General features: G+C 54.8%; 1 protein-coding gene and 2 non-coding genes across 7 annotated transcripts; 2 read left to right on the forward strand and 1 right to left on the reverse strand.

Annotated features, from left to right (window-relative positions):
• The first annotated feature begins 674 nt into the window (after window positions 1-674).
• On the forward strand, window positions 675-18,120 carry PWWP3A (PWWP domain containing 3A, DNA repair factor). 5 transcript variants are annotated; one of them, XR_009600855.1, is made up of 15 exons: window positions 675-793; window positions 1,846-1,974; window positions 2,543-2,628; window positions 3,703-3,773; window positions 5,333-6,025; window positions 6,902-7,003; window positions 8,635-8,705; window positions 10,002-10,078; window positions 10,544-10,604; window positions 11,866-11,941; window positions 12,206-12,256; window positions 12,714-13,150; window positions 14,162-14,250; window positions 14,369-14,515; window positions 16,755-16,949. XR_009600855.1 is itself a non-coding variant. In XM_027970187.3 (14 exons), the coding sequence occupies exons 2-14, from the start codon at window positions 1,918-1,920 to the stop codon at window positions 16,807-16,809; spliced, it is 1,926 nt and encodes a 641-aa protein (XP_027825988.1). In that variant the 5' UTR covers window positions 675-793; window positions 1,846-1,917; the 3' UTR covers window positions 16,810-18,120. The 5 variants fall into 5 exon arrangements, 3 of the variants coding, with proteins under 3 accessions (XP_027825988.1, XP_004008826.2, XP_060272430.1); XR_006059935.2 differs by lacking the exon at window positions 675-793 and adding an exon at window positions 824-928; XM_027970187.3 differs by lacking the exon at window positions 14,369-14,515 and having other exon boundaries at window positions 16,755-18,120.
• Window positions 18,121-20,825: 2,705 nt separating this feature from the next.
• On the reverse strand, window positions 20,826-20,898 carry TRNAF-GAA (transfer RNA phenylalanine (anticodon GAA)). The gene has a single exon. It is a non-coding gene; the product is annotated as a tRNA-Phe (tRNA).
• Window positions 20,899-21,030: 132 nt separating this feature from the next.
• TRNAN-GUU (transfer RNA asparagine (anticodon GUU)) lies at window positions 21,031-21,104 on the forward strand. The gene has a single exon. It is a non-coding gene; the product is annotated as a tRNA-Asn (tRNA).
• The last annotated feature ends 158 nt before the right edge of the window (window positions 21,105-21,262 follow it).

The following is a 21,262-nucleotide window of genomic DNA, read 5'->3' on the forward strand; positions in this document are numbered from 1 at the left end:
GGGACCCCACTGGTCACCTAGACCTCGTTAACCCAGACTCTGATCCCCGCGGGACGGGCCAAGTGGTCACCTGTCCCTGCGTGGGCTGGGCCCCAGGGCCCCGCCACGTTTGACACAAAACTTCCCAGAACGAGGCGGGCCGGCCAGCACAGGCTCCCAAACCGGCCACCCTGAATCCCAACTTCTGCCTTTGATGGAACAGACACACTTGGAGCTGAGGTGGGGGGCGGGGGCCGTTTGTGGGTTCGCTACGTCGCACATCTCACTGCACAGTGTCTTCACACCGACTCCACAGCGGGAAGGCGGGCCCGAGCGTGGTAGCTGCTTCCCAAGTCAACGCCCACACGAGTGGGTCACTTGCGAAAACGCACTACCCCTCCTCTGGTGGACGCTGGTCGGAACCGCCTTGGCGCCTCACGTCAGGCACCTCCGACCTTGGAAAGTTCTGGAAGGCTCTCAATTGTTCCTCTAGGGCCTCGGCGGCAGGAGTCTCAGGGGCCGCGCGGACCCGACCGGCACAGGCGGAAGGCGGCGGGGCCTGAGCCGGGAAGATGGAGGCCGCCGCCGTCACCGCCCACCTAGCGCCAGCCAGCGCGGCCCGCGCCCGTCAGTCAGCCTCGCGCGCGCGCCCGCCCGTCACTCTACGCCTTGCGGGGCGGAAGGGGCGGGGCCACAACGCGAACGCAGGCGTCCCATTGGTCGACGGCGGGGGTGTGGCTTGGCGCCGACGCCAGGCTGGCCCCGCCCCCTGCCCGCGGGAGCGGCGGCGGCGGCGGCGGCGGCGGCGGCGGCGGTGAGCGGGAGCGCGAGCGCGGGCGCGGGCGGCGGCGCCTGGGGCGGCACGGGTGCCACCGCCGTTAGGCCGCAGCGGCTTCCTCGCCCCCAGCACCGGGCTCGGGAACGCCGCGCTGGGGAGGCCAGGGGCCTGGTGAGCCCGGCAGGCTGCGCCCCTCGGGCCGGCCGTGGCGGCGGGGCTGGGCCTGGGGGGAGGGGCGAACCCCGAAAGAGGCTCCCCGGGGCGGATCTCCGGCCGTGGATCTCCCATTTCTGTTCATTGAATCTCTCTGCTCTCTGAACCTTTGCTCACTGAACTCCTCCTCTGCCCGAACCCTTCCTCTGCGCTTTGAAGCCTCTCCTTTGCTTTTTGAGCCCCCTCCTCCCTGCCCTGAACCCAGCCTTTGCTGTCTGCACCCGCACTTCTGCTCCGTGAACCTGGCTTCCTCTCTCTGAATCGCCTCCTTGCTGTCCGAATCCCCACCTCTATTGCCTGAATCCTCCTCTCCTGCTAATGGACCCACAGTCTCCTGCTGTGGTGAACCCCCCCAACTTTACACAAACGAACCCCCACCCCCACCCCCCCAGCTCCTCTTTTCTGTCAGCAGCCAGATCAGCCCTCCTGGTTGATGTAATGAATGGCCCGCAGCTGTCCCCGTCCTTTAAGAGCAGTCGTTTTCCTCCAATTTTATTTTTTTGCGCCGGGGTCAGTTTAGCTCCCCAAACATGGGAGGATTGTAAGCTTTGACCGTTTAAAACGCCTCTCGTGCCGAGGTCAGAGGCAGGCCCTCAGTACGGGGACGATTTATTCAGGAGCCCTTTAAAAATAGGCGGGACCTTTGGGAGGGAATTTGACTGAATTTTATTTGTGAAAATAATCCAGGCGCCTCCCCAGGCATCAAGGCCAGTCATTTCCTTTTGGCACAGAGCCCCTTGGTACAGGATGATGGAATTGAACCATCTACTTGAGGATCAGCCCAGCTCACCTTTGCCCTTAAGAGTTGTGGCGGCCTTAAGAGTTGAAGTGGGAAGCAAATGATGTTATAAACCACCGTGCAAATTTTGTTGCAGGGCACATCGCGTCAGACCTTCAAGTACTTTGTTTGTGCCAAATCATTACCACTTGCCACATGAGTCTAAATCATGACGGATGCCAAGTATGTCCTCTGCAGATGGAAAAAGCGATTATGGCCCGCAAAGGTGACAGCCATTATTCTGTAATTTCAGGAATTAGAAATGACTTTCGGGTGACAAGTAAAATCTTTATCGGGAGATACCTAGGAGTCGCTTCAGCAAAATAATTGAGTTTGAGCAGTTGGTGCTCAGATCTGTTGGCACCGGTCCTTGCTCCTGGTCTAATGGGGTTTTGGCCGAGTGCTTACAAGGTTACACTTCCGGAAGTGTCTTTTTTTTCTCACGATTTAAAAAAAAAAAAGAATTTTAGCATTGTCAGCTATAAAAAGGCATGTAAGGCTATAACTCAAGGAAATTTTTGGCAAGCAGCCCTGATAGTAAATAACAGGACTGTCTTGGGGATGCTTTCCAGCAGTGTGGTGGGAAGAGGGCCAAATCTTGAGGCAAGACCCTGCTTCTGGTCTCGGTCTGCTGCTGTCCCCTCATGCCTCAGTTTCCCTGTGTCTGCACTCCTATCTTATATTCTATAAGAATCATCCACTGCTTTTGTGTTTATATGTTGCTACTGCTTGTCAGGGTCAGCTGTGTTTTTTGGCTTATAACAAGGTTGTGTGTGTGTTTTTTTTTTATGTAGGTTCTGGCCGGAACTGAAAAGTCAGCCAAAAATAAGAGGAAAAAAGGATTTTTTCTAAACGTTCAGATACTCTCCCTAGACAAAAAGTTAAGTGTTGTGTTTTTGTAGTCCCTCTGCATGGGATTTGTGATACCACCACCCCCCCAAAAAAAAGTGAAGTCTGCTCGTAAGTCTTCTCACCTCTTTGCTTATCAGTGTGGTCACAGTAACCTGAAGAGGAAAACAACCAATTTTATTTTATGTACTTTTGGAAATTGAAGAATCTCTATGTGGTATTGATATCCAGAGAGATCAGTACAAAAATGGGATGGGTGTAAATTATATGCTGGTAGACTCTCTTTGGGGTTCAGGTAGGCCTGTTTCTTTCCTACAGATACGTTTGTGTGACTTTCTTTCAGAAATGTGTGTCAGCCCCCTGCGTTCTGGGATATTTGATGTTTGAGCCTGTGCTTGTAATAAGAAAGTGGTGTTTAGCATTCAGAAGGCAGATGCATGGAGGGCGCAGGGTAGCATGTTACATCCCATGGTGGAAGGACACAGATGACTGGGGACGATTAAAATGGCCCAGGTTGTACGTTTCTGATGGGTGAATTCCCGATTCTAACTAGGGAGGGAAACGGTCAACCCCTGCTCCTGCGTCGCCGGGTCCCCATCCTTTCTTTAGAGCCGATCCTAAGCCTGCTTAGTCCGCAGCTCACACTTTCCCTGAGGCTGGGAAAGTAACTGAATACTCGAGTTTAAAAGGGAAGCACATCCTTTTAAACTAAAACACACCTGCCTGCCGGGCGCTAAACAGCTTTTAGTGACATTATCATCCACTCTGGAAATCTAACAAAGGAGTTATTTGTGCAGTTGAAAGTGGGATGTACCTCATAAAAGTCACAATTTGAATTCATTTTTAGTCTTAAATCCAACCAGCCTTTTTCTGTCTTAAAAGGGGAAAGGGGAAAAAAAAAAAAAAATCAGCCACATTCACAAGGGTCCTCGCTGCCTCTAACCTCAGGCGCTTGAATTCCTGGTTGGCAGTGACTCCTAGTTTGAGTGAAAGGGTGCGAAAGAAGAAAACGAATCTGATTCTTTTGTCGTCTAAAGCAAAACACGTTTGCGAAGGTCTCGGTGGCATTGCTGGTGGTGCATAACGGGCATCCCTGTCCCTCCAGGATTAAGGTGAAGAGCGCGGAAGCCAAGGTCCTGAGAAAGGTGCACATCGAAGACATCGCCTCCTCATTAGGTGAGAGCGTGTTTTTCTGTCCCAGTGAGGTCTGGCAAGAGCAGCGGGGCATTTTAGGAGAAAACAGACTTGGCCTTCCGGATACAGAGGGACCCCGTTCCCCGTCTCTCCCCTTCTTTCAAGGAAACGTGATTTCCCTGAACTAGAGGAGCTGCTGTCTTTAACCTAGAATCTGCCCCTCGAGCCCGTCCTGTCCTTGACCCCCGCCCCCACGGATGGCCAGTGACAGCAGCATCAGGGCCCGCTGGCTCCGTCCACGGCCTGCAGCGCGCTCAGAAGGGACGCACCTCCCCCAAGAAAGGGCAAGAGGCTTCTCCTCTTTCTGTGTGGGTTTTTTTTTTTTTTTTTCCCCACTTATCTGTAGTAAGACTGTAAAATGTTTCTCTTGCTGGTCTGGCCTCCGTCCAAGGTTTAAAAAGCAGCTGGGTATATATTTACATTCTGTCACCCAAGCCCAGGGGAGAAAAAAACGCTGTCGCTGCCACCAGCCTTTTGGCCATTGGTGTCTGCAGGGATGTGGGGGCCAAGGCAAGGGCAGGGCGAGGCAGGCTGGAAGTGGAGCCCTGGCTCCCATCTCCTTGAGGGTCAGTGTCATAGGTGAGACAGACCTGGCTGGAGTCTGTCTGAGCTTAACCCCTGGTGCACTGCCCCCTCCCAGACCCACTGGGGCCCCACCTAAAAGCTTATTCCATGTGCAGAGAATTTTCTGTCTTGTGAAAAGATTGCCCAGGATCTCCCAGCGGTGACTGGGAAATAGGGTCTGTTTTCCTGCATTTTCGGGGAATGGCTTTGGCTCAGAGCAGGGTGCCCAGCTCAGGCAGCATCCACCACCACTTCTTGGCCGCACTAATTGTTTGTGGAGATCGTATTGGGGGGCTGGTGTTTGTGGGTGCCTTTAATATTAAACAGGGCAGAGTCCTGTGCCAATGGAGGTGTTATTTATGCCTGCTGAGTTCTGATATTGCGTCCGTCATCTTGTTCAAATAAAGGGCGCCAGAACCGCCCATGGGAATGAATGAATAAACTGTGGCGGTGGGGAGGTCAGGCCGGAATCTCTGCACCTGCGATGCTGTCCACTGGCTTTGAAACGCCCTTGCAGGGAAGTGTGGACAATTTGCTGGCCCACAAAGAGCCTTTTAGGCAGCTGTTCTTACCCACCCCCACCCCCGCCGCCCCTACCCAAGAATACCCTGCCAGCAGTATCCTTTATTTATTGACCCTGATTGAATTGAAATTGTAAGGCAGAGAGGATTTGAGAAATATCTGAATACATTTTGTGGGCAGTATTGTTTTGAAATCTGGAGGAGTATACCAGCCCAGGCAGGGCAGGCTCAGTCAGTGTGCTTTCTGGGGAAAGGAAGCCTTGCAGCCCTGAAGCAGCAGCTGTGGTTTGATGCCCAAGTCCCTGTTCTGGGGAGGATGCCGGTGAGAAGCATCAGCCCCTCTTCAGGTGTGAGGACCAGTTTTGGCGACACACCAGAGCTGGCAGGGTGTTGCTGGGTGCTGGAGCCTGGGGCCCGCTCATCACCAGGCTTTGTTCCTCTTTCTCTGTCCCACAGCCTCACAGGACGGGACTCCCACTGCGCCCCTGGAGGAGCTGACCTACCGGCGGTCACTCCGCGTGGCTCTGGATGTCTTGAATGAAAGACAAGGGAGCTCTTCCAGGGAAGGAACGACCCCTCGGCCTCCAAGAGTGAAGCCCACGGAACCAGCCTCCTGGCCCCCCAAGCCTGGCCTTTCCCCATCATTCCTTGAAGACACGGCAGGCAGTCCAGGGCCCACAAGGAGGGAACGCGTGTCCCAGAGGCTGTCCGGCCTGCCAGCTGGTGAGGAGGATCTGGAGTGCAGAGTGGACCACAAGGAGGGGCTCAAGAGAAGCGGAGGCCCGGATGCCCCAGCTGTGTGTTCAGCCAGCGGTGCCGTTCAGGACAGGGAGGCATCCAGAAAACAGCGGGCAGATTGGATGACACCCCTCAGTAAACAAGGGAGGAACCCGGCACAGGGACCCTGCTCGGGTCAGAGAGTGGGTCCATCCTCAGAGGGAGCCGGCCAGGAAGATGGTGAGACAGGGGCCGGCCTGGCAGCCCTGTGCTCGCCTCTGGGAGGCAGGGACCTGAGTCCCCTGGATAGCTGTCCTGCAGAGCGCCTGGACCTGGACGGTGGCCAGAGGCTGAGGGCTCACATGGGTCCCCACAGCCCTGCTCAGCTTGGCCCTGCAGAGGAGGCAGCTGACATCCAGCCACTGAAGGAAGGTAAAGGCCCTGAGAGGGTGAGTTGGGAGAGGTTGGCAGTGGGTTCTCCTGTGGCCGATCCAGAGCCAGGCCCCAGATTTTAATGAGATCATTACCAGAATAGATCCTGAGTAGAAGTTTCCTGGGGCCTCTCTCTCTGTATCTCCACCACGCTCTAAGCACTTCAGCTGCCTCCCATACTTGTGTTTTTATTTTTGTTTGGCGGCAGAGGGACTGGAGGGGCACACTGTGGCCGAGATACCACCGTGTCTGCTCCCGGAGGATTAAGTCCTTTCTCCTCCCGTTGCAGAAGCCCTAATGCACTCCCGTTAAACTGGCAGGAATCTCAGAAGTGATTAACTCACTTAAAAGGCCCCTGACTTTTCAGGATTCCCGCGTGCATGTGTTTTTGTGTGGCTGCAGCCATGCGCTATGGTTTTCTCTGTTGAGATGCCTTAGTATCCCACTTAGTTTTGAAATGCTAATTTGGAGATCTTCATTTCTGCATGGCTAGGTACTGCACTCTGCCTGCCCACACTCGCTCCGGGTGTCTGCCTTTCTTCTTCCCCTTTCAAGGGGCCCCCTCCCCAGCAGTGGCAGTGAAGCAGGGACTACTACTTTGAAGGGGGCCAGCCCCAGAGCCGCATCCTCCCCATGTGGCTGAGTGCACCCTAGGGAGGGACAGGCCCCTGGTTCGTTCATCTGCCCTCTGTGCACTTGTGGCCACTCCTGCCCTGTTTCCTCTGTTGAACATGCTTTCACCGAGCGAGGCTGAAGGCAAGTCCACATTGTGGTGGCTTTGCTCTCTTAGCTGATGTTCAGGGATCGGGGGGTGGTGTTCCCTGGCTAAGTCCCCAGGACTGTGACTAGTAAGGTCTGATCTATCCTTGTTGGCAGCCCGACCATCGTCTGAAGAGTTTATGGAGCCGAGCGCTGTGAACTCTCTCCTGGAGGAGGACGAGGATGACGAGGAGCCCCCGAGAATCCTGCTGTATCGCGGTGAGTGACTGGCACCTTCCTGGGGTGAGGTCCCTGACATCCCCGTGTCCTGGGGAAGGTCTCTTTGCTGTTTGGCTTTTGTCCTGAACCCAGACCTCACAGAGAGGGAGCCCTGGCTCCCCTCTCTCAAGGACAAACACGTGTGGGGGGGTGGGGGAGGCTCCCAGGACGCCATTCGGAGGGAATGGTGGAGGGCGGCCAAGTTAACAGATGGGCTCTGTCCCCACCGTTGGGTGTGGCCTGGCGCTGCCTCTCAACCCTCCCAAACAGTGTCCCCACAGCAGGGTGGGCGCCCCCCCCCCAGGTGTACGCAGGACCCCCGCCCCAGCGCTAAGCAGTGCACAGGTCAGCTGCCCTGTCCTCCCGGGCAGGGGTTGGACACAGGCCCAAGCATCTAAGCCAGCCATGGGATAGTTAGTTACCTCGAACTAAACAGTTGAGGACTGGCTTCAGTTTTCCACTCACCCATTAACCATTCATCTTAACGTAGTCTAGTTTTGTTTTGTTTTTTAATCTTTTTAGCCTGAGATGTTTGTGCATTCAGAGACCGTGGCTGGAGCTGCACGGGGTGGTCTGGGGGCCCTTCCTGCCTGGCTGGAAGGCTGACCCGCTTTACTGGGAGGGACGGTTGAGGGGTGGGTCAGTCGCCAAGCCCTACCCCGCTGTTGAGGGTCTGGATGCATCCAGCCTGGGGCCCTGCAGTGTGTGGGCTCTTGGGGCATCACTGGGGTCAGTTCCTGCAGGCACAAAAAGGGGCGCCGTACCTTCCTGCAGAGGGCGTTTCTGTCCGCCTGGGGGGGGGGTCACTCAGCCCCCAGAGGCCCTAGAGTCAGCTCCTTTCTTTTGCTTTTTTCTTCCATGGGTTTTGGTTGCTGGTGTTTGGATTGACTGTTCCTGTGACTGTTGTCCTGGGTGGCCCTGTGTTCCTCCCGAGGGTGACCAGCTCTCCACTTGTTCCCCAGGCATCTCCCCTTCCTCCATCATGGCCCCTTGTCCCACAAAGCTCTTCCTATTGTCATATGCTGCAGCTCAGCCATGAGCCTCACTCGGGGTCTGCGAGCAGCCTCTGTTGCATGCTTGCTTTTGTTACCTGGTTTTTTATCGTTGTGTTATTTACTTGTTCGGGTTTTTTTTTTTTGGTTGAGGATATAATTAAATTTTATTCAGAAATCATTTGTAGTTATCTTATGATTATTTAAATAGTTCTTCTTTTTTTCCCCCGCTTTTTAAAGCCCCCAGTTTCTCAGATGAGCTCAGAAATTTACTCCCTGTGTAGGGTCCTTCCTGTGTGCCACGGTCTCTTCTGTTTATGTGCTATGTTTAAAAAGTGCTTTGCCCTGGAGTAATCTGAGACTCAGAAAAGTGGCAGAGGTGGCATTGCGCCCCTGCATGTACATGCGTGGTCCCCACCAGGAAATCTGTGCGTACCCCAGCTGCTGGTGGCCAGCGCTTAGGTTCCAGGGTTGGGAATGCATCCTGCCTTCCCGACTCTTGGGTCTGTCCCAGGAACCACGTTAACACTGGGCTTGAGCAGCATCTCTGTGGTTGTGTTTTCTCAAGCAGCTTTGTCTGGTGCTTGATATGGATGTAACATGTCTCTTTTTTGCTTTTTTCTTTCCTTTAAATTCTAGAACCACCTTCATTTGAAGTAGGGATGCTAGTCTGGCATAAATACCAAAAATACCCCTTCTGGCCGGCCGTGGTAAGAACACCTCTCTGCTTCTCGCTTGGTCAGTCGGTTCCCTAGCGTGCAGCCCAGGGTGCCATATTCTAGACACTGGGCCTGGACAGGGTTTTCACTGTTGTTGCTGGTGAAACGGTGGGTCCGTGAACAACAATGTAGAGACGAGTTCACCTAAACAAGGGGTCTCAGCCTCCCGGCACTGCTGAGAATGAACCTCGTAGGTCAGGTTTTCTCCAAGCAGCTTTAGAAAGGCCGACTCTGAAAAAATGCCCACTATTTGCCCATTTTAAATATTGTACATTTGAGTTTTTTAGTTTGTAGGTCAGGGTGGGGGTCCACCACATGTGTAATCGCAGGTGTTTGAGGTTCTGGCTGTACCCGCAGTGGGATGGACACCCTTAAACATGGTCGTACCTCCTCCAAGTGCCCGAAGGGTGCACACAGTGGGTCAGGTAGAGAATTTTTGAGCTGAGGCACCACCCACCTGCCTTTGCCCCTTCTATTTCCATCTGAATTTATCCTGTGTCCTCTTCCAGCAGGGACAGGATTCTCAGGGTTCTAGCTATAGGTCTTTAATTTGGGAAAGAGGCAGTGAATTGGAAGGTCTCTGCCCTGTGGAGCAGCTTTCTTTGCTGTGGTGAGTCTCGGCTCACACGGTCAGCATGGCCTCCAGGCACGTGACTGCCAGTCTTGGGAAGGACAGGATTAAACCTGCGTGGTGTCTGTGGAAAAAGCTCGGCCGTGCAGGTGAACCTGGCTCCTCGGCAGTTGGGACCTGACCATTGGGGCCCCTTCCCTCCCTTCAGCGCTTGCTTGCCGGAGGCACCATGTCCCCTTGTGGTTGTCAGCCTTCTCCATGCCCCTCCCTGTTTACCAGTTCCCAGGGGAGCTTTTGGTTAACTGGGGCCAGCCCTGTAAATGCCCAGTGAGTACAGGAAATGGGGTAGTCAGGCCAGCCACCCCCTGGCTGTGGACCTCCCCAAGCTCACTTTGCTTGTCCCCCAGAATGAGGAGGAATGCGCCCTGAGCCTGAAAAGACTCAGCAGGAGGAAGGGTGCTCACAGCGGCTGTGGTTCCTCTTTTATAAAACTGACCAGAACCCCACCCACCCACTTCTGCTGAGTTGTAACAGTGCTGGGAGCTGAGTAGTGCTTGCTGAGATTTCCTGATGTCAGCTGTGCCCTGGTCACCCCGGGCCAGCCACCTTTCTTGTCACACACTCGACAAAGTGACACCACGAAAATGTTGAAAACCCAAACACAGCCTCCTGGGTCCTGGGTGCTGGACACCTTGTGTTCTTGGGTCTGCCTACAGGTCAAGAGCGTCAGGCGGAGAGATAAGAAGGCGAGCGTGCTCTTCATTGAAGGGAACATGAACCCCAGAGGGAGAGGGTAAAGCACCGTTATCTGCTCTCCCAGTGCTCCAGGTGGGGGGACCCTGGGGTTGACCCCTGACGGAGCACCCCCACAAAGGCTGTATTGAGACACCTGGCCAGACAGTTGGGTTTTCCAGACTGCTTGTTGGCTTCCAGAATCCCCCCTGCTGGATGGCCATGGGCCCCCACAAGCCACAGCACAGTGCGCTCCCTGAAGGCCTGTGAGCAACCCCCCGCCAGGTGACCGTTCGGTAACCCCCACAGACCTTTATCGTGGGACAGAAGCACCGTCTGCCCAGAGCCGGTCTTAGAAACACCCTGCTGCCAAGGAGGGGGTGCCTAGGGACCCCTGGAGGTACACCTGGGCCCAGGCCTGGCTCCCTGGGGCCTCCTCCCCCATGAGCAGGGCTATCCCAGAGGAGGGGGGCTTTTGGGTCATGAGATGGCACCAGTCCCGTTAATCTCTGCTCTCTGCTCCTAGTATCTCAGTGTTGCTCCGACGACTGAAGCACTTTGACTGCAAAGAGAAGCAGGCACTTCTGGTGAGTGGGTGATTCCTTGTGCTGCTCTGAGCTCCTGGCTTGATGGTTGGTAACCCTGTCCCCATGTGTACCTTCAGACAGTGGCCATCCCAGGAGTGGCACTTGGCCCTGCCTGCTCTGTTGGAGGTCATCACTCTAAAGTCTCAGCCTCCAGGGAGGCTGCCCTCCATTCCCCCTGACCCTGTGCAGGGTGGCTGTTTGGTGGGGGACAGAGTGCCCCCTGGAGGGAAGGTGGTAGGGCTCAGGCTGAGGCTGAGGGCTCTGAGCTGCTGCCCCCAGATGGGGCCGTGATTCTGTGCACCATGCTCTTCAGGGAGGCTCCCTCGTGGCCCTGTGACCTACCTGTCTGCGCCCCGGGAGCTGGTGCAGGCAGAGCACTGTGTCTAATTTGAGATAGTGCTTTGTGTCAGCTCTACCTTGATGCCAGCGTCTGCTTGGCCCAGTCAGAGGGTTCAGGCTCTGTATGGGATGAGGCTTCCCTGCTTGGGAAGCAGCGTCTTGGCCATGGTCAGTGAGCTAGGGCCTAGGGTGTTTGGGGGCTGTTTGGAAGGCCGGCACCTATGTGGAGCGCATCCTTGGGCTTTCAGGAACGATAGTGGGGGGCAGGAGGAGAGCAGGAATTGAGGTTGAGATCATGTGCATTAAATACCAGGGGGACACCTAGGTTTGCAGAGATGGCATGTGGTCCATAAATGATCTGGTGTCTGGGCATCCCTCACCATTCTCCTATTTCCTGGAAATGGGCTGTGGGAGTGGCTGCCTATCCTGGGGCCAGACCCCAGTTGTCCCAAGCGCCTGTCAGTGAGCCTGGCCACGGCCCGAGCACTCTCCTCACCCCAAGCTACCTGCCTGCTCCCATCAGACACCTGTGGGTCTTGGGCTGGTCTTTCTGGTCCTCCCAGCTCAGGGGTCTCCCACCCTGGAGGCAGCACCCTCCTCCTGCCAACACTCTGGGAAGAGTGTTTGTTTGGAGTCGCAGGCACAGAGGCTTCTCCTGTGGGCTTGGTCTCACGCACCCCATGTCCCCTCTGTCTGCTGGCCCATCAGCTGCAGTGGGGTGGGGTCTCTCCGTTCCTGTTCTCAGGTCTCTGCTTCTCTCTTGGCCCTGAGGGCTGTGACCACTTTCTGAGCAGCCCCGGCCCCAGAGGTGCCTCGGGAGCCCCGCTCAGGTTCCTTCCTGGCCGAGGGACTGAGGACACAGGACGAAGGAGGCACTGCCTGCGGCCTCCTGCTGACAGCTGCCGTCCGGGTCTCATTGCAGGATGAGGCAAAGGAGGACTTCGCCCAGGCCATCGGCTGGTGTGTCTCCCTCATCACTGACTACAGGGTCCGGCTCGGTGCGTGGGGCTGGGGCGGTGATGTGGGCTTCCCTTCATGCCCCCAGGGTGAGCACAGTCTGGCCCTCAGGTGGGCTTCTCCTCTCTATCCTGGGTCCAAACAGGACAGTTTCCTTTGCATGCAGGGGATTTCCATCCACGGGGGCTCATTGCCTGGGAGAGGTAGGGGTGCCCTACCTGGTCCTGGTCGCAGTTGAGGTGTACACCCGGCAGACAGCTTGGTGCCATTGGTCCTGTGTAACCGGCTCCCTCCTGCCCTTGCAGGCTGTGGCTCCTTCGCCGGCTCTTTCCTGGAATACTACGCGGCTGACATAAGTAAGTCCACCAACTCCTCCAAAGCAGGACTTGCTTCTTGGCCCTCAAGACGTGGCAGTTTCTCTGTCTGATCTCTGGACGGGGTGTGCAGTGGGCAGCGCGTCCCGAGCCTGAGGCTGACTGTGCAGCCACCCCCGGCTCTCCAGGCCCCACAGATCCCCCTGCTGAGGGCCCCCACCTACTGTCCGTACTAGCAGCTACTCGCCAAGTGTGCAGAGCTGGGGCATCTGGGTGGCTCCTCCCCTCTGCCTTGTCCTGGGCATTTTCAGTGGCACTGGTCCTTACAGAGCAGTGCAGATGAGCTGATACTGGTTCTGTGGGGTGGGCAGTGGGGGCCAAAGCTGGGAAGGGCAGTGAGGGTCCTGTGGGGGTTCCTGCCCAGGTGGGGTGTCCTGGCCCCTGCCCACATGGTTGCTGAGGGCGCCCAGTTAGGGGAAGCTGTGTGCTTCCTTCACAGGCTCCCCCGTCCGCAAGTCCATCCAGCAGGACGTCCAGGGGACAAGGTTCCCCCAGCTGAGCGGGGGAGACCCCGAGGAGCCTGTGGCTGGGAACCCACAGGGCAGGAGGCCAGCCTACAGGAAGGTGCTGCCTGACCGCTCACGGGCCGCCCGGGACCGGGCCAACCAGAAGCTGGTAGAGTACATTGTGAAGGCACGGGGCGCCGAGAGCCACCTGTGGGCCATCCTGAGGAACAAGAAGCCATCCCGGTGGCTGAAGACCTTCTTGAGCTCTGGCCAGTACATGACCTGTGTGGAGACCTACCTGGAGGACGAGGAGCAGCTGGACCGTGTGGTCAAGTACCTGCAGGGTGTGTACGAGCAGGCGGGCTGCCAGCTGCTGGCACGTGGGCACGGAGATGGCATCCGCTTTATCCTGGATGTGCTACTGCCTGAGGTGAGTGGTCAGAGGGCCCTCCGCGCACAGGGTGTGTGTGTGGGGAGGGTCTCCCAGGGCGTGCAGCGGGCTGGAGGGGCCGGGTGTCGTTCTCCGGGAATCTTCCCTCAACCTGGTGCCACCTGAGCCTCAGTTCAGAGAGGGCACTGCCGGATGGGAACAGAATGAATGTGTGGGACTGTACCAGAAGGCTCAGGAACACTGAGCTTTGTAACCGCAGAGAATTTCAAGTATGTTAAAAAATAAAGCAGCTCTGTGAACCCTCATGTGTCCATTCCCATCTGCAGCGGTGGCCTTGCTCCATATGCTTCTCCAGCCCCTTCTTCTGGACACACTTTAATGTGAGTGTAGGAAGGGTGGCTCTGCCCCCTGGGGACACTGAGGGTATCGGAGGTTGTCACAAGTCGGGTGCTCCTGGCATGGAACGGGACACTGCTCCACCCTCTACAGCCCAGGATGGCCCCGTGTCAGCCGTGCCCAGGTGAGGGACCCCTGGTTGGAATGAGAAGGACTTTCTAAGAATTTTGAAGTAACTAAAGTACTCTTTCACCTGGAGTAACCAACAGTGATCTGTGATACCAGACATCTAATGTGTATTCAGTTGACCACTTTGTGTTTTTCTGTTTGTTTTGGTTCACTCAGATTTTTACAGCTGCGTTTTGTTTGGCGGCCTGCCTTTTTTTGGGAGGTGGAGGAGGGCACCGTTTATCTTGCTTGTGGAATCTTAGTTCCTGACCAGGGACTGAACCTGGGCCTTGGCAGTGAGAGCACAAAGTCCTAACCACTTGGCACCAGGGACATCCTGGGTCCTGCTTTTCTCTGCTTTGAGTGCCATGAACTCTCATCTTGCCGATTTCACTGGGAGCAGAGATTTCGCAGATGGTGTACATGTGTGTGAGCCCGGCGCTTGGAGGGCCCTGGCGCCTGGACTGTCCACCTTTGTGGTCTTCTCCAAGCCTGATGTGAGTGGCCACGCACGGCCCAAGCCTGACCCGCGCTACCTTTTTGCAGGCCATCATCTGCGCAATCTCAGCAGTAGATGCGGTGGACTACGAGACAGCCGAGAAGAAATATATCCGAGGACCAGTGCTGAGCTCCCGGTAGGTGGGCCACACACTGTGTCCCGAGGGCTCTGTCTCTGCATGCGGGTGGCTGGGCCTTGGGGCCGCTGGTCCGAGTGGGCAGAGCTGGACCCACCTCATCCAAACTGATCCTCAGGGCTGACGTCCACCTGCCCCTTGTCCTCCCCCATCACCTTGCTGCCACGGCTGTTTGAGGAAACTGTGAGATTAAGCGGCAGCTGCCGCCTGCCGTCCCTGGCTGGCAGGAAGAATGCAGTGATCAAGATGTTCCTCTACATCCATGGTGAGCCGCCCCGGGCTGGCCTCCCAGCCCCTAATCCCGGCTCTGGGCCGGCTGCCAGGCTGGCTGGGAGCAGGCTGGCCGCGTGGCCCTGACAGGCTGAAGACTCAACTAGGGTCTTGGGCCAGGGCCGAGCAGGCGCTCACAGTGGAGTCTGTCCCTGGTCTCTGTGGTCAGCTGGCCATCCCTGTAACTGCATAGAGAGAAGGTGCTCATGGAGACCGAAGTCCAGGTGGCCCCTCCCCATCCAGCACCTCCCTCATGCTCAGGCGACAGTCAGAGGGTGTCCTGTCTCTACAACCCAAGCAACTGCACACGTCCTGGGGCTGTGGGCTGCACCAGTCCCTCTCTGCGGCCTTGGGGACATGGTCCAAGAGGCTGAGCCTGGGCGGCCAGGGTTCCATTGGGCTGGGTTTTAGTTGTCCAGTGGGTCCATCCCAATGCACCTACCTCCCCCATCTTCTCACACCATAGCTGCATTTAGGTCCTCATGCACAAGCCATTGAACCTTCACACAGAGACAAGGTCAGGTCTCCTTATGGGGTCCTTAGGCTGCGTGCCCCATTTCCCTCAAGGGCATACCCCTCAGGGTCACGTTTCTTGTTTAGCCTGAGAGGAGCGGCCAGTCAACTACCTGATAATAGTCACTTAACAACGACTTGATACTTCATCTTCTTTTCTTTGTAGTTTTACTTTTTTCCCATTGTGGTGAAATATACATAATATTCACCACCTTCCCTACTTTTAAACATACATCCTAGTGGCATTAAGTTCATTCACATTGTAGTGTAGCATCCACGCCATCTCCAGGACACCATCCCCAAAATGAAACTGTCCTCACTGAGCACTCACTTCTTGTTTAAGGGATGACGGGTGTTGTTTGTCTTTAACAGACACGTAGTTGATTTATAACATTACATTATTTTCAGGGAAACAGTAATTCAGTATATATGTATGTATGTTTGCGTATATATCTTTTTTCCCTCAAATTCTTTTCACTAATTTGTTAGAAGATATTGAGTGTAGTTCCCTGTGCTTTATAGTTAATCTTTGATGTTTATTTTATACATAGCAGTCTGCATCTGTTAATCTTAAACTCCCAATTGATCCTTTCCCTAACCCTTCTTCTGTGATGACAATAAGTTATGTCTGTGAAGTCTGTGTTTTGTAAAGAAGTTCTTTTGTGTCATATTTTAGATTCCACACATAAAGTGATATCACACAGTATTTGTTTTTCTCCATCTGATTTACTTCATTTAGCATGGAAATTTCCTGGGTGGTTGGGACACCACATTCTCTGTACTGGGATCAGGTTCCATCTGTAGCTGGCAGCTAAGATCCGGCACAGCATGCTGTGTGGCAAAAAAAAAAAAAAAAAAAAAAAACTACAAATATTTCACTTAGTATAATAATCTCTAGTTGCATCCATGTTGCTACAAATGAAATTATTTTATTCTTTTTTATGGCTGAGTAGTAGTCCATTGTGTATGTGTACACATCTTTATCCAGTCATCTGTTGATGGACATTTAAATTGCTTTCCTGCGTTAGCTACTGTCAGTAGTGCTGCTGTGAACATTGGGGTGCGTTTATCTTTTTGAACTATAGTTTTATCTGGATATTTTTTCAAGAGTGGGAGTGCTGGATCATACGGCAACTCCGTTTTTAATAATTTTGAGGGGAGCCTCCATCCTGTTCTCCACAGTGGCTGCACCAATTTACATCCCCACAAACAGTGGAAGATTCCCTTTTCTCCACACTGTCTCCAGCATCTGTTATTTGTAGACTTTTTAACAGTGGCCATTCTGGCCAGTGTGAAGTGAGACCTCATTGTAGTTTTGATTTGCATTTCTCTAATAATGAGTGAAGTTGAGCATCTTTTCATCTGCCTTTTGGCCATCTGTCTTCTTTGGAAAAATGTCTATATAAGTCCTCTCCATTTTTCAATTGCATCATTTGTCTTCTGGTTATGGAGTGGTATGGGTTGTTTGTATGTTTTTGGTTATGGAGTGGTACGACCTGTTTGTATATTTTGAAGATTAAGCCCTTGGCAGTCACATCATGTGCAAATATTTTCTCACAGTCTGTAAGCTGATGGTTTCCTTTGCCATGCAAAAGCCTGTAAGTTTGATTAGGTCCCATTTGTTTATTTCTGCTTTTATTTCTGTTGCCTTGGGAGACTGTTGACGTTTATTAAAACACAATTACTGAGTAAAATGAAGTGATCTCCTTTTGTTTTTGCAGGGAAAAAGAAATATTTGATAACCAGCTCCTAGAAGAACGGAATCGGCGATGCTGAAGCAGGCGGTGGCAGTGCTCCATGCCTGCGCTCTCGGGGCCGGGCTGGCCGTTTGCCGCCTCCTGTCTGCGGGTTCTATTTTCCTGGCTCTTGTGGAAGGTATACTTCCCAACAGGCTTTTAAAGAACAGAAACACTTTATTATTATTTTTTTTAAACTTCACGTCATTACCTGTGACTGTACTGCGTAGGTTCATAGAAGGTGCACATTTGTTTTTTATGTTAAAAAGCATTGTATCTGACATTCAACAGGAGTTTAAAAGACATACAAGTGTGCTGCTCCCAGCACATCAGTGTGTTTTTCCATTTGTTTCCCTCTTCTGTGCGGTTCCTCTCATACCGGCTCCTGAGTTTGCTGTGCCTCTGTTCTGTGTTTTTGAGAAAACCAGGTGTTTGTGAGGCAGACCAGAGACCAGCTGCCATCCACACTCTTGCCTCTGCTGGCACTCAGACAGAGAAGAGGCAGACCTTGAACCTCTCTGGCCACTTCCTCCTCGGTCTCTTTGTGGGTTTCTCCACCCAGCCCACTCCTGGGCCAGTGTGACAATCCCTAGTGGTCATCGCTCCCATCCAGCCTGGCCAAGGTCACTGTGCATGTGGCCTGGGCTATGGGGTCGTGGCCTGGCACCTGCGGAAACCAGCGCTTTGTCCTAAAGCCAGAGCACGGACAGGTCCCCTGCCACCTGAGGGTCCCAGGCTAGGGTCCCCCACTTCGGAGACAGTTGCCTGAAGGCTGGGTCCTCAGTGCGGTCACAGAAATTCTATACACCACAGATTATTTATTCTAAGCTGACGTGGAGCTGCTTGTGGAAGGAGACAGCCAGGTCCCCACTGTGATGGCTGCACCACAAAGTCTGAGCCCAGCCAGTGAGGAGAGGTTCTTGTGGGGGTTGGGGGGGTGGAGGGGTGAAGGAGTGGGCCCTGACCAGAGTGGAGTGGTCCAGGAGGAAGGAGGCACAGCCATCACTGCAGGCACCGGGCACTGGCATGTGACCTCTCTGCTGGTTTTGTATGACCCTGAGCAGAGGTGCAGCTGCTGGCCCAAGGTCCGGCTGAGCCACCCTCCAAGGAGACCCCAGGGGTGTCTTGGCTGGGCTGGCTTGGAAGGATTCACCCACTTTTGGAAGGTCCTTTGACACTGAACCTTCTTTAAACGGGTCAAGGTGGAGAGCAGTACGCTCTTGGGGGCAGGGGACCACATGAACTATTCCGTTACCGTCAGGTATTTTTATATATCTGTGTTCTGAGCTCTGCTTGTGAGCTTTGCTTGTGGAACTGAACTGTTGAGACTGGAATTAAAGACCGTTTTGCAGCCCTGCTTACTCTTTTCTGGGATCTGCCTACAGCCCACCATGTTCAGGCACTCAGGCAGCCACCCTGTCCCTAACAACTGCTTCTGGAGGCCTGTACCCTGCTGGGGAGGGGGTTCCCACACCAGGCCGAGTAGAGCAGGTGTCTACGATGCACTGTGCCGTACTGAGCAGATGTGCTGGGGGCTTCCGCCCCACCCCCACCCCCTCCCCACCCGGCGCCTCAGCTCTCACTGTTCTTGTGTCCTGTGGATTCTGAGCATTTCTGTCTTCAAGCTTTGTCCTGCATCCACCAGGGCAGTCAGTGGTGGGTGGGACCTCCTGATGCCCCCAGGTGGCATTGGGCAGTGGTGAGGAGGCTGGAGCCAGCTGACCCAACTGGCTCGCCAGGTGAGGGATGTTCAGAAGGGCCTGCCAGGTAGCCCCAGCTCCCTGGGGAAGTCAGCACACTGACTGCTTCTGAAGCATCAAGAAAACAGCCAGCACGGGAGTGCAGGCAGGGGCCCCACCAGCTGGCCTGTGGCCTCCTGCATCCCTATCCTCCAAAGCCCCAGATTCCCTGCACCCCCTCACCTACGGTCCCCTCGTCAGCCATCCTGGGCTCCAGCCAGCTAGAGACAGCTGCCTGCGCCTCTGCATGGCCACCTTGCTGCCCCCAGGTCTGGTCATTTCCCACCTTGTCACATTCCCAGTCCACCCTCCCTGACCCTCCTTCCACCCAGACCTCCTTAGTACGCTCTTCCTACATTTGCTTGACCTGTCTGGCTCCAGCTCAGATGGCGTGAGGGGGTGATCAGACCCCCAATGGAAGGAGCAGCATATTTCAACAAAACTGCTTCCTTGGTGATGGGGCGGGGGGGGGGGGGTTGGAGTTCCCTGCGTTTACTTGGGCACCTCTTCAAGCCCATCATCATTTATTCTGGAAATTGATTAAAATGAGGAATGCCCGGCACACGCATGCACGCTGAGAATCTCAAATCAGCTATGTATGTCTGGGCAGTGTGGTCAGGGTCTCTCAACTCAGGCAGGGCTTCTCCCTCCTGGCTTTCCTGTCAGGGCACCCCCTCCCCCAGCCTCTGCTTGCCCTCCTTCCTCGCCCTGTAGCTTCCCTGGGCCTTGCCCCTCTGCCTTCCTCTGCTCCTCCTCTAGCCCTGCTTCTACCCCCCACCCCCACCCCCATCTTCTTCCTCCCTCTTCCCTGCCTGCCCTCTGTTTACTCCCTGCCCCATCAGACCTGCTTCTGGTAGGTTGCCTATTTGAAGGTTCTCCCAGGACACCCCAGGCTCCTGATCCAGGCTCTTCCCTCCCTGTCCAGTGCCTGTCTGAGTTATCCAGCCCTGCATCAGCAGTGAAACCGGCCCCTGCTGTCCAGAAACTACATTCTCCTGTGCGCCACTCTGTGGTCTCAGGAGGTCTCTGTCTGGGGCTGCACCATCTGAAGGCTTGGGTGGGGCTAGGGTCTCGGCTCCCAGATGCCTGGCTCACACAGGACTAGATGAGAAAACGAGCCTGAAAAGGCTGTGATGTGATCATGTTGGTGATGTATCCACATTGGTTCCTGAATCGTGAACGTGAGTATAAGATGTTAGCAATAGGGGACACTGGGTGTTGAGCATAGCAAGCTCTATACTATGTTCACAACTTTTCTCTGAATCAACAGATTATTTATTTATGGCTGTGCTGGGTCTTTGCTGTGTGTGCTTTTCTCTAGTTTCGGGAGCAGGGACTACTCTAATTGCAATGTGTGGTCTTATCACTGCAGTGACTTCTCTTGCTGCTGAGCACAGGCTCTAGAGCCCCCTGTGTGTAGTTGTGGCTCTCGGGTGCTAGAACACAGGCTCAGTAGCTGTAGCACAAGGGCTTAGTTGCTCCAGGGCATGTGGGATCTTCATGGACCAGGGATTGAACCTGTAACACCTGCATTGACAGATAGATTCTTTACCAGTGAGCTACCAGAGACGCGTTCTGACCCCCACCACCACCTTAAATTTTTTTATTTGTTTTTGGCTGTGCTGGGTCTTCATTTTTTTAAATTAATTAGCTTATTTGGGTTTACTTAAATTTTTAAAACAAAAATCCATCTCCACAGCCTGGCCAGTCGTGGGAACTGAGGACTTGTAGGGTTCCCCTCGGCCCCACCTGCTCTTTACTCCTGCATGTGCTGGAGATGGATGGTGAGGGCGGCCAGATCCCACCTGCCCCTGCCCGGACCTATTGCCAGGCTCCCTGACACCCCTGGGCTGGTCCTCGCCCGCCAGGAGGAGCCCTGCTGCTCACCTGAGTTCCCCCGTTTAAGAGTCAGTTTCCCTATACGTAAAACAGGTGCCCAACAGGATTGTCACAATTAAACCACATAGGAGGGACTTCTCTGGCAGTCCAGAGGTAGATAGAGTCTGCCTGCCAATGCAGGAGTCACAGGCTGGATCCCTGGTTAGGAAGATCCCACATGCGTCGGAGCAACTAAACCACTGAGACACAACTACTGTCCCGCTCTGCGTGGACGGGGCGGTGCTTTGAGGCTGGAATCACAGTTTTGGGGATTGGTGGGGCGGGGCGGGCGGGCGGGCGGGTTTGAGGCCTGTTTCCATTCAAGCCCTCCCGCGTTGCCATAAGCCAATGTCAACATCCACACGTTCTTGGTAAACAAGCTGGGAGCAGCTGGATCAGCTCCGAAAGAGAAGGATGATGCTAGCAGCGCCAAAACTTCTGCCGAAACCCGGGATCGAACCAGGGACCTTTAGATCTTCAGTCTAACGCTCTCCCAACTGAGCTATTTCGGCTGGATAGTAAGTCCTCTCCTCGCCTCCTGACTCCGCCCCGCTCTGTGCGGCTCGCACGCAGACGTAGGTCGGGCCGCCCATGTGGGCCGCGCATGCCTCGTAGGGTCGCGCCTGCAACCGAGCCGCAACACCGTCTCTGTGGCGCAATCGGTTAGCGCGTTCGGCTGTTAACCGAAAGGTTGGTGGTTCGAGCCCACCCAGGGACGGAGCGTGCACCTTTTGCTTCCCCGGGTAAGAAGAGACTGGGTTACCCTCTTCCTTTTGCCAAGACTCTCCGCCCGCACCTCCGTGTTCTTCTATTTCCGCGTGGGGTGTCGGAGTCGCGCGGCGGTGGGGCGTCCAAAGAGGCGGAACGTCCCCACCC

The sequence above is a fragment of the Ovis aries genome, chromosome 5 (genome assembly GCF_016772045.2).
Source record: "Ovis aries strain OAR_USU_Benz2616 breed Rambouillet chromosome 5, ARS-UI_Ramb_v3.0, whole genome shotgun sequence".
In the NCBI taxonomy this organism is placed as follows: Eukaryota; Metazoa; Chordata; class Mammalia; order Artiodactyla; family Bovidae; genus Ovis; species Ovis aries.

Bases quoted from the DNA above. Each gene is read 5' to 3' on its own strand.
- PWWP3A (XM_060416447.1), top strand. From the start codon at position 1,918: ATGACGGATGCCAAGTATGTCCTCTGCAGATGGAAAAAGCGATTATGG. The intron at 2,629-3,702 runs GTTAAGTGTTGT...CTGTCCCTCCAG, and splicing joins ATACTCTCCCTAGACAAAAA to GATTAAGGTGAAGAGCGCGG. The intron at 7,004-8,634 runs GTGAGTGACTGG...TTTAAATTCTAG, and splicing joins GAGAATCCTGCTGTATCGCG to AACCACCTTCATTTGAAGTA.